Genomic DNA, 12,096 nt, shown 5'->3' with positions numbered 1-12,096 from the left:
AACCACAACGCCTCTTGCTCTTCCCGCTGAAGTTTCAGGGAGAAACAAGCCCCAAACCAGATTGCTAATGTACAAAATAATAGTCTCTGGCTCCAAGAATGGACACTGAGCCGAATATCGACATGTGGGACATTCTGGGACTTTTTTGTCCCACCTCCAATGACCATGGCTTGTGCCCAATGGCCACCAGGGGCCCCCTGATGCCCTCCCAGTTTGGCCAGAACAGCGCTATGCTCCTTGGCAGGGCTCTGGGCCTAATGAACTCATCAGCCAGCTGGAGGCCCTGGATGGAGGGACAGGGGCCACTAGGGGTAGGCTGGGGGGCCAGAGGGAGAGAGAGAAGGGCAGCAGGCCAGGGTGCTAGGTATGGGAAGATGGAGAAGTGGGGCGGCTGAGGATAGCTCACCAACACGGTAAATGAGGCAGTTGCAGCTTTGGAGGGGCGCTGGGGGCCAAGACAGGAGGGTCAGCAGGCAGGAGGGAGAGGTATAAGAGGCTGTGGAGAGAGAAAATGTAGGACTGTGGTGAACTGGATGGGATGGAGAAGAAAAGATGGAGGCAAAGACTGGATTCATGACTCTGGCACCAACATACAGCTCAGAAGAGCAGGTGATAGAAGAATTATCAGCCGCAAAATAATGTATTTTTGAGTTTGCTCAACTTTAGTGCCAACTAGTTAGATGTGTTCAGTACTTTTAGACACAAATCTTTGACACCAAATCTTCAAACTGAGCGAACTGAATCACCATTGTCACTGAACGAATTAGCAGATTTTAGCAGTGGAGCTCCTCACTGGCGACTGTCGGCTCAGCACAGTTGAGTTAAGGTTAGGATTAGTGTAACCTTATAAACTCAGACTAGCAACAGACTGAACTTACTACTGAACTGTCAGAATCAGTGCTGAACATCGAGCTATATAAACAGTGATGTATTCACTTGCTATACATCATAAAGTGCATTTCAACAGTGATGTGACCACTTATGAAAAAGTGATTTGACTAACTGCCATACCTACAGTTTTTCCTGTCCTGCTAACAGCCACATCCAAACAAGGATCAGGGGATCATTACAGTGTGAAGAGGATACTTACCTTCATCATGGTTTACAGTTACAGGTCTGATCAGAGAAACCATGGGACTCATCTGAGACACATGCACAAAAAGAAATAAAACAAACCTCCATCATAACTTTCCTCAAGGACTTTCTGGTGAATTATAACCCAAATACAAATCTTCTGACTATTTCTTCATTTGGACTAGCGAAGACTCCAGAAAGTTATTGTTCCTGACAACAAAATAGTCTTGCACATAACCCCTTGCAAAACAGAGATTTTTACAGCGTGTTAATCGGTGAGCTTTAGAGGCGCTGATGGGCAGATTTTATTACCCTTGTGGTAAGCTAAGATAGTGCAGACATGGAAGTGGTACCAATCTTCTCATCTAACTCTATTCCTTGAAGCTCTAAAATTGCTCCACACACTAAAGACTTTGTCATGAATTATATTAATGAAGCAAGAGACTGTTCTGGTTTGTTGCTACAACTAAATTTTTGACTTTAAATGCTGATAATTAATATTTCTATGTCCAAACAACTTGTAATCCTTATTTATGCAAGAGAATATAAATTGTATTTACAGTGTAATGAGAGAATAAAAGATGTGTTTTTGTGAGAATTGCAGAACACAGCTGGGTCGTTTGCTGACTAGTAATGCCTCCTCTCCCTCCTCTTGCTCTCTGAAGCCATCACACTTATGTCAGCATCATCAAGATGCTATCATCCTGTTCGCTGCACAATCATCAAACTCATCATCCTTCCTCCCATCTCTCACTGTTCGATCCCGTGTGTGTGTGTGTGTGTGTGTGTGTGTGTGTGTGTGTGTGTGTGTGTGACTGCATGTCCATGAGAGAGAGGGAAAGTGAGCACCTTTGTGTGTCCATATGTGTCTGGGTGGCGGAGAACGCGCTGAGCGCCCTGCTGGGAGCACAGATGGTGCTGAGGCCTGCCACGGCAGCGCTGACGATGGCCACATTCTCACATGGGACCCCCAGCTTTCTGGATCCCACACCTCCTGTTCAGGCCTGAACCGACAATCTCCCCCTCCTCCTCTAACACACACACACACACACACACATACACACACACACACACACGGCCAGGGTCCAGGCCACTGCCTATATCACTAGAAGAAAAGAGAACACAACACATGACAAGTTGGCATTCACACACTGCCCAGAGTGTTTTCCTGTGCGTGAGTGTGTGTCCCAGTGATGCAAATGCGAGAGAGGAGTCAAGTTACATCACTGTCACATTTTGAGTTTCTGGGGAGCAAATCGGCACTTGGCTAAATGATCAGTCGCCACAACTTCTCCCGTCTCCTTTTTGTGTCTCTCGCAAACTGCATTTTCTCCCACTTCGTCTTCATTTTTGCGCTGTTTCATTTTTCTCCTCCATGTCTGCTCTTCTCTATCTTCTCTATCTGGCCTCTAATTTCTTCTCTCTCCCCTCTCTCTCTTTCCCAGATGCCCCCTGTGGCTTGTCGTCCACCTGAGAGAAGCCTCATACATCTCCTGACAAAGTGACTAATCCTTCCCATTTCACAGCTCCATCCCACTGCTCCCTGGGAATGTTCAAAACTGTGTGTGTGTGTGTGTATGTGTGTGTGTGTGAGTGTGTGAGTGAGTGTGTAGTGTCATTGTGTGATAGGTGACAGTTGGGAGTATGTCACACGAGTTCACAGTGTTTTTTGTTGTAACAAGCGGCTCAGACAGCTGCAGGGTCACCTGAGATCTGACTGATTAGAGAAACAACTCCATTACAGGCGTCTTATCAGAGTGACATCACTTCCCGAATTCATAATGACAGCTTCTTTAAAATGAGGTCCGCCTACTTAAAAGCTGGCTTTTTAAAAAAAAAAAAAAAGTCTTTACAATTTCTTTTGCCACTGCCTGGAATACAATTTGATCCATTCCAAAAGAATCAGGTTTCAAATTTGCATCTTATTTCCTCAGAAACTCTACGATATTAGGCCTCAGCTGGGTGGGTGATATAAGCCCCGCAAATAATAATCATAGCCATAAATCAGTGAAGTGTTTCCTGTGTGTCTGCCAGTTCTGAATGATTATGGGAACCACTGTGAAAGGGCATTTCAACCCGGACTAAACACGTTCTCCTAAGGTGGTCTTTTTTTAAAGGAATATTTCACCCTAAAATGAATAAATGTAGCCTTTCGGGGTTTGTTTTTTTTTTTAGAGCTGTAAAAAAGTTTGATCTCTTCACTTAAAGAAATGACAAAGTACCAAGCTAAGCCCTTTTGTGTTTTGTTTTCTAATAAACCTTGGGTTTTAAAGCATATTCAACAGCGCGAAAATTGTCAGTTGTTCTCAAAGAATAAGTGCATTGTATTATTTATATATGTGTGAGCCATGTCAAAGACAAATTGCCATTGTTTGGTGACAGACAATAGAGTTTTTTTATGATCTGAATTTTTCCAAAGAAATATGTAACCCTAAAATTAATGTAGAAGAGAAAAATGTGTTCTTGAATATGCAAGCTGGTAAGAGAACACTGACGTCATCTTTTAAGTTGATAAGCTGAACTTGACTTGACTGAATTTGGCTTATTTATACATTGAACAGACATGGAACAACATTAGCACTCTTCAACTGCTTTGCTTCACTATGTTCACCCGCTAATTGCTAGCTGTGTCTGTTTTCTGTGTCTGCAGAGCAGGTAGTGAACAGAATTTTTCCACTGTAAACAACTACCTGCTGTGGCTGTAAATGACACTGATGAGAGCTGTGGGACTGAACCAAAACAACAAAATTGTGCACTGTAAAAACCAAAACAATGAGCTGAAAGACGCTAAAATGCTCCACTGAACTGCAGCCGGGTGATAATTCTCATTAAAAGTGACACTTCTCACATTAAATTTAGTCATTTGATCCCTTGTTAATATATAAATTTTGACTAGAGCAGCTTTAACTAAGATGAAGACTTTTGGTTTTTAGGGCTTTACAGGTTTGGATTTGTGTATTTCAATTTCTTAGCAGAAAAAATGTAATGCAGTACATCTTGTTAAAGCAGAACCGGCTTTGTGGGAGAGATTAGCTGAGTTCAATAGATTGTTGAATCAATTACAGCTACATGCCGCATGTGTTCAGAGCTTCAGAGTTTTTTTTTTCCATGGTCTTGCCTTGAAATACATGGTCATGTTTTTGGATGTTCATATTACATCCCATCGCTGCCATTGTGTCACAACATAGCTTATTCAAGTAATTTTCTCAAACCGAAGTATGATTTAAGGTTTCACTGCAGATTAACAAAACTACCCAGTAAAGACTTTTACCAGCAACATCATGACTAAACCGTGCGTCATCTGTTTGACTGAGTGAACCGTTCTCTGGTGACTAAACCACCCTGCAGTTTGCCTCCCTGTCTCCAGAGTCACTACATCAGCTATGGGATGTAATTGCAGCAGGCACAAACAAAACAGCCTAGGAGGGGTCCTTCATGTCTTTGGCCAGGGGCCGTACAGACTGAGGAGGGGTCCGGGCATCGCAGACCACCGAACATGGACCATCTCTGCTTCTTCATCTTTGGAGCAATTAGGGTGGTTGGCTGTGTGTGTGTGTGTGTGTGTGTGTGTGTGTGTGTGTGTGTGTCCGTGGGCTCCAGCTGTCAGGAGGCCTCTGTCTCCTGGTCCTGACATGTCTCCAATACGCCCCACTGTGAGTCTCTCTGTGTCACACACACTTCCCAGACCCGGCCGGAGCCTAAGGCGAGCTGTCCGTCATCTAACACACATGTGCACACACGCACGTTCTCTCTCTTTCTCTCTCATGCACACACACATGCTCAGTTTTCAACGATATGGTCCTTCTGGCACTGAAGTAGTACTTGCGAGTACTCTCTCACTCTGTGTGTGTGTTTGTGTGTGTGTGTGTGTGTGTGTGGTGGCAATAAGCATGGCGGTGGCTGCAGGCCACGGCAAGTCATCCATGCTTCCCCTTATCGTTTTAATCACCTCGTTAGGCGCAGCTAGTCCCCACACTTACTGGCCACTGCCCCTCCTCTGGAACCATGCCCTCCTGACCCGACGCTGGTGGTGCCACTGGGCACAGGGATGCATGATGGGAGGACAAGAAGAGTGGAGGAAGAGGAGGAGACATGAAGGGAAAAAAAGACTTTGTACACCTGAGTGTGTGACAGGTGCATCACAGGGCAGCAGTACTGAGATAAAAGTGAAAATGTATCTGATTGAAGTTGTTTAGACCAAAACATATGAAATAAGTATGACATAAACAAGCAGTAAGCAAGAAAGTGCTCATTAGTTTTCACTTTTATTCTCTGATTTCTCAAAGGACTATAGTATATAGTATATACTATAGCAATACTACGTTCATAAAGAGTAAAAAAAGAGTACATTTTACTACGTTAAAATGTTCTCTTTATTTTCAACATTTTGAGCTAGAATTGTTCTCATTCAAGCCCATAGACTGTAAAAAAAAAAAATGGACGTAGCCACCGTGACGTCACCCATTGGTTTGTGGACTCCCATTTTGAAGCCTCTAGTTTGGCATTTTGACCATCGCTATCTTGGATTTTTGGAGCCAGAAGTGATGAGAAGTGACCATATTTAGACAAGACCCTAAGGCCAGCTGCTAGCTGCTAGCTTGGTTAGCACAATGCATTTACAGTCTATGGTTAATTGTGATAATGCTAATGCTAATTTTCACAAGTGAAAAACAGGCTTAAAAGTATTAAAACAAAATGTACTGAAATAGCGACGGCTACAGCTACGCCTACACTCTGAATCTGGGGTTACACCATGGTTACGTTAGCTAACCGATGTTCTTGCAGTTGTAGCGACTTGTCAATCACAACATAGCCACGCCCTAAAGCATACTCTGCTTTATCATCAAATTTAAATTAAATGGGACTATAATTTACAAAATGAACATCGTGCTTTATTGAAGAAGAAATGAATCTAAGGATTGAGAACATAAACTCATTAGGAAACTGTTTACTGAGGTAATAAATCAAGTGAGAAGTAGTTTCATTATCTCATAGACTTCCATACAATTGGACTTTTTTTGGAGCCAGTGGAGTCGCCCCCTGCTGGCCATTAGAGAGAATACAGGTTCAAGGCACTTCCGCATTGGCTTCACTTTTCAGCTACCCACTTGTTCAAGCCTGACTCAGTGGGTATAAAAACTATCTACATAAGCAATAATCAAAAACTATTGCAATAGCAATAAATACATAGGACATTCTAACATGGCAAGGAGTTATAAAACACATGCACGACAAAAACAAGGAATTAAATATGAAAAGGTTCCATTTAAATCTCAGACAGCACAGAGCAGAGATTTATAGAGGTGATGTGTCATGTCTAAACCATCCTGAAAAAGAGCTTGATTGACAACTCAACTCTTAGTCACTGTTATTCCTTTCAAAAAGGCTCTTTGTTATAGGTTTAAAGAATCAAACACACTCAAGTTTGTGTCATTGAAGAAACAGAAGTCATAGTTCCACCCAAAGATGCGGTTGCAGCCAACTAGGTGGGTGTCCACATCCAAGGAAAGGAATAGTGTTTCCAAATTAGTGGCGACAAAAATATTGAAATTCTCAAATACATGCCAAGAAAGAAAATTTAAAAATACATATGTAGGCTATTTGCAATATTACAAGAAAACAAGGAATCAAATATGAAAAAAAGTTCAATTTAGCTCATTTCATCTCATCTTCCTATCCTAGAGATATTCAGGATGGACATCTGACTTCCAAAGAGCTTTTATCAGATCTGTTTAAAACCTCCCTCTCTCTTCCTCTCTCTACCTGCACTTTTTAAAAAATATAATGATTTTTTTTAATCATCACCAAAACACAAACGTGCTCACGTGCACAAATCCACAACACGGACACACGTATGATTTTTTTCCCCCCTCCATCCTTTATCATGCACACATCTCTGCTTTCCTTTTGCCCACTATACTCCCACGGGAGGGGGAGCGCTTGAGGGCCGAGGGGCGTGAGGAGAGAAGGAGGAGGTGTGTGTTTGTGTGTGTGTGTGTGTGTGTGTGTGTGTTAAGGAGAAAGAGAGAGAGAGAGAGAGAGAGAGGGATGGAGAGAGAGAGAGGGAGAGAGAGAGTGAGTGAGGGAGGGGGCGGCGTTAGACAATACCATTCCTCAAATATATTCCATCCCCTCCGTCCCCGAAGTGAGCCTTTATTAGTCGGGATCGTTTGGATCTTATCTGGCATATGACACTCGGTGGAAGAAAGGCTGGAAGAAAAAGAAGGGGATTATCTGTGAACTGCCTTCCGATCCGCTGGTTCCTGACACGGGAGAGCCTCGCTTATCTCGCCTCTTTATCTCCATCTTCTACAGGCGGATGGACCAGTAGCCCTGGCTGCACTTTCACCACTATCTGCTCATCTCTTCTATTGTCTCTCCATCGCTGGGATCACACAGGGGGGCTGACTGATCCCTGCTCACATCATTATTATCATTTTTTTTTTCTCCCCCCTAATCGACCGATCTCTCTCTAATCATCTCAAGACTCCGAGCTGCAGATTGTTTTGATCCCCTGCATGTTCGACCTCCGTGTGATTCCCATGTTGCAAGTTCGCGGTTGAAAAAGTAAAAAAAAACAAACTTTTTTTTTCCTTTTTCGTTTCCGTGCAACTGAAGGTTCATCTCTGTAACATCTGATGGTTGTTTGGCCGGTGGAATATGAGTTAATTTGGAGTTGGGGCTCCGCTCAAGAGCGTTTTTAAGTTCATTCCAAGAAAATTTGCCTCCCAACTCTTTGTCAAGGTGAGTCTCAAATGTGGGAAAAAAAAACGCCTCATGCGCTTTATTTAAAAAATCAGTTGTTGTTTTTAAAATGTTTTTGCCTCCATCATCTGTTTTTGTTGTTTTGTGTGGCGCTGATAAATTTTTTTTTTTTTACTTTCCTCGTTTTATAAAAAAAAAACAACAAAACAAAACACAATAGCTCCAATTATTTCATGTCCAGCAGATGTCAACATTATTTTCCCCATCTTATGCCTCCATGCTGTCAAGTCACTCTGGCCTCAGCCAAGCAGATGTGTTCATCACACTGTGACAGATGGCCAATTCTGATTATGTTAATTCTCAAAAACAGGGAGTTTCTCCTTAAAAAAAAAAGATCACAACCTACATTTTTAAAAATAAAAAAAAAACTATCAACTTGGTAAAAATTAATTTGAAAATTCAGTTATTAAAAATGTCACACTCTTTCAAAAAATGTGATGCTTTTTCAAATTGCCCGGCTCTTCTTAAGGCCTTAGGCTTTAATAAATTAAGCATTGCGCGAATTTCTTGGCATTCATTATTTATGGAGTTTAATGTTATTATGCAATGAACTGCATTTGGATTTATGTGGGGCCCTGGCACCCAAACAAGCACCCGCTGTGGGATTTCTCATACTGGGCCTCAGGGTGGCAAGACAGACTGAAAACACTTAAAACAATTACATTTCACAGACGGCTTTTCCATTATTTGTCTTGTTTTCTAGCTATATCAGGCTTATTAGGAAGAGATGCATTGGAGGAGGAAATCAGACTCGTTATTTATATTTGAGAAATCTTTATAATTCATGTGTCATGTGCAGTTTAATTGCATTAGGATACATTTTTTTAAAACGGTGAGAATAGCATAAATCTGATTGGTTTTGTCCACACCACAGGTACTTCAGGAGGAGTGACTGCCAACACCGGAGAATAAAAATGATGCTAAGCCCGGACCAGGCTGAGGCGGACCTCTCCTGGACTCAGTCCGACCCGGAGAGCATGCTAAACGGCCTCAAGTCGGCCGGCTGCACCTCGGACGAACCGGCGGAGGGGGAGGACAGACCCAAGTGCAAATCCGAGCAACCCCTGAGCAGAGAGGAGAAGAGGAGGAGGCGGAGGGCCACGGCCAAGTACCGCTCGGCCCACGCCACCAGAGAGCGGATCCGGGTGGAGGCGTTCAACGTGGCCTTCGCGGAGCTGAGGAAATTACTCCCCACCTTGCCCCCGGACAAGAAACTCTCCAAGATCGAGATCCTTAGACTGGCTATATGCTACATCTCCTATCTCAATCACGTGTTGGATGTTTAAAGATGACCCCCCCCACCCCTCCCTCCCTCCCCATGACACAGAAATGGTTTAGTTGGGTTGGTAGATGGGACTCATGGGCGTCATTTGGGTATGGCAAGGTTGGCAGTTATAGGGTCGACTGATACAGGAGATATTTTAAAGCAGATACCCAGTATTTTTGTAGCTAAAGCGTCCCATACAGTAGCTCATATTTTGTGCAGACATTCAATAGTCTACCTTTAAATTTGTGAAAAAAAGGAGAAAAGATTCAGGAATTTTACTCTTGACAGCCCTTTAAAAGCGTGATGGCCTGCTGTCCTTAAAGAGAGATTACAAAATTTAAACCTTAATGAACATTTATAATTAATAAAAGTTAGAATAAATCACAAAGAAAATTCTATTACACTCCAGTTTGCTTTTAGAGAGGAACCTGCTAACATAGGTAAAAGGTCAATATCGGCTCGGTTCTACAAACAGATATATCGGTCGATAACACCTGTGACACGAGCTCTCATTTAGCTTTGACTTCAGGGAGTTATAACTTTGAGATTTTAATTGCAACAACAAAATCAGCAAACTTGAAAAAAAAAACGCCTTCAGGGGCAAAAATCTATAAAAAAAACAACAACAATTTCTCCCAGTGACCAAATGCCACCATCTCGTCCCCGGATGCTGGGACTTTGCCATACCTTAGTTGACTGTTAGTTGACACCCAGTGTGAGTCCAGCATTGGTTCTTATGATGGCAGCGGTACAAAGTTGTCAAAAAAACTGCTGAAAGCCTCAACTTTCAGTCCAGACCGCTCACTGAACAAAAAGCAACAAGCGCCGAGTCGTTTGAGCTGTTGGATGCAATAATGAGAATAATGATTATTTTCCGATGGGCTGTTAAGAGCCCCACAGGCATTCATGTGTCCCTGCCAGACACGAGTGACGTAGTGGAGGATAGAAGATGTGAATTTGGCGAGAAAATTTTAAAAAATCAGATTTTTTGAGAAACCTTTTCTCATTAAATCACCTTCATAAAACGCTATTAGTTTAATTCTAACTAGTGTCATGAATATATTCCAGCCTATTAAAAGTGGTTAAACTGAGTCCTCCTCTCACTATGTCTATTTGAGCTCTAATAAAACAAACACTGGGGCATTTTTCAAATGTAAAATCGAAATGAAAGGATGTAAAGGAGATAGCTGCTTTAGATTTAGATTAGACGATGTTTTCCGTAAAGGAAGAAAAAAAAATGCGTAAGTGCCACTTATGACATATAAAATTGTGACCTTAATCGTTTTTTTAAAAAAAAAAGTGTATGGAATTATTTATTTAATTGTGTTAATATTTAAGGCTAATTTATTTATGTTGATATCATAGGCTGGCGTCTTTTTGTATAAATGTATATTGTTTGTTGCTTCTATATTTTAGGCTGTGAAATTGAACTTGGAAAGTGATGGTGTTCTCTTTAAAATGGCACTTTCTGTTAATCCATAGCATAACTTATTCATTTGATGTATGTTTGATGTATGTCATAACCTTTTTTTTTTGTTTTGTTTTCTTTTTAATGTCACGTCTATTGTCTATCAATAGCAACGATAAGCACTTCAAGATGGGGTTCAGTGGCCCCAAAAAATGTTTATTTCCCTTGTGTTAAGAGGTTGCTCCAGGAATAGGAATTGGGCTATGAAAAATTTCGATTTGAAAATGTATCTGTAATCATGTGATGAATGATTATGTCAAACAGTTTCTACCACCAAGGGTTTATCATACAATTCAGAAGCAAACCTCTTTTTTTTTGCTGTGACCAAAAAAGAAAAATAATACTAATAATTTCGAGAAAAAAAAAATCTGAATTTATTATTTTGTTGTTTTCAATTATCTGGATGTTATTATTTTGGATTTATTTATTTGTATGACGAAATTCAATAAGTAATTTTATAGTGAAGAAAAAAAAAAACATATCCTCTATCCAAAGATTTTTTGTCTCTTCAGGGTTGTGTAGGCTACTTGTTGCTTTATGCAGATCTTTTGTAGTAGAGGTATCATGTGACAGCTGGTTTCTAATGGACAAACTTTTCATATTTTCCGGTGTTATTTTTAATTAAAATGGAAATACTTGAAAAAAAAAAATCTTTTCTTCTTTTTAAATATTTAAAAAAAATAAACTCACGAAGGTTTTGGACTTGGGAATCAAGATGAGCTGACAGTAGTGACTGTGTGGCGGCTGCGGCTATTATTCAGCTGATTGTGGTGATGAATATGGCACAGGATGACGTCAGCCTGGCGTGGACGCGCGCGCGCGCACTTGCACACGTGCCGGGGTGATATAAGTGCATATGTAAATCAGCACATATGTACTGCAAGCTTCTTGGACAAACACACACACACACACACACACACACACACACACACACACACACACACACACACACACACACACAAGGCTACTCACTTATTCAAGCCTACTGTACAATAATGCAAGGTGAAATAAGAGTGAAACCCAGTTTAGCATGCAGATAGTACACACACACACACACACACACACACACACACATACTCACATTCAGGCTACTGTACACACACACACACACACACACACACACACACACACACACACACACAATGCAACATGAAATCAGTGCAGACCCATGCAGATGGAAGAAACTCACCCTGTACACACACAATTTCTCCCTCTCTCTCTCTCTCTCTCTCTCTCTCTCTCTCTCACTCTCTCTCTTTCTCTATCTCTCTCTCTCTCTCTCTCTCACTCACACACCGACACACACACACACACACACACACACACACACACACACACACACACACACACACAGTGGTCAGCAGCTAAAGGCAGTGGTAGCCTACATGTGTGCTCCTGGCTGAAAGGCTCTCTCCCTCCCCAGAGAGGGGGCAGGTGTTACTCCAGACGAGCCAAGACAACCAAATTACTGGCCGTCTGGCACCTCCCGTGGGAAACCCGGGGAGAGAGGAGGGATGGGAGA

General features: G+C 41.9%; 1 protein-coding gene across 1 annotated transcript; it reads left to right on the top strand.

Moving 5' to 3' along the window:
• Positions 1-7,153: 7,153 nt before the first annotated feature.
• Positions 7,154-9,152, top strand: LOC137177328 (helix-loop-helix protein 2-like). Its single transcript, XM_067583510.1, has 2 exons — positions 7,154-7,818; positions 8,714-9,152. The coding sequence occupies exon 2, from the start codon at positions 8,754-8,756 to the stop codon at positions 9,123-9,125; it is 372 nt and encodes a 123-aa protein (XP_067439611.1). The 5' UTR covers positions 7,154-7,818; positions 8,714-8,753; the 3' UTR covers positions 9,126-9,152.
• Positions 9,153-12,096: the final 2,944 nt, after the last annotated feature.

Source organism: Thunnus thynnus, chromosome 24 (genome assembly GCF_963924715.1).
Source record: "Thunnus thynnus chromosome 24, fThuThy2.1, whole genome shotgun sequence".
In the NCBI taxonomy this organism is placed as follows: Eukaryota; Metazoa; Chordata; class Actinopteri; order Scombriformes; family Scombridae; genus Thunnus; species Thunnus thynnus.
Note: the sequence above shows the minus strand (reverse complement) of the source record. Positions and strands in the feature narration are given on the sequence as shown.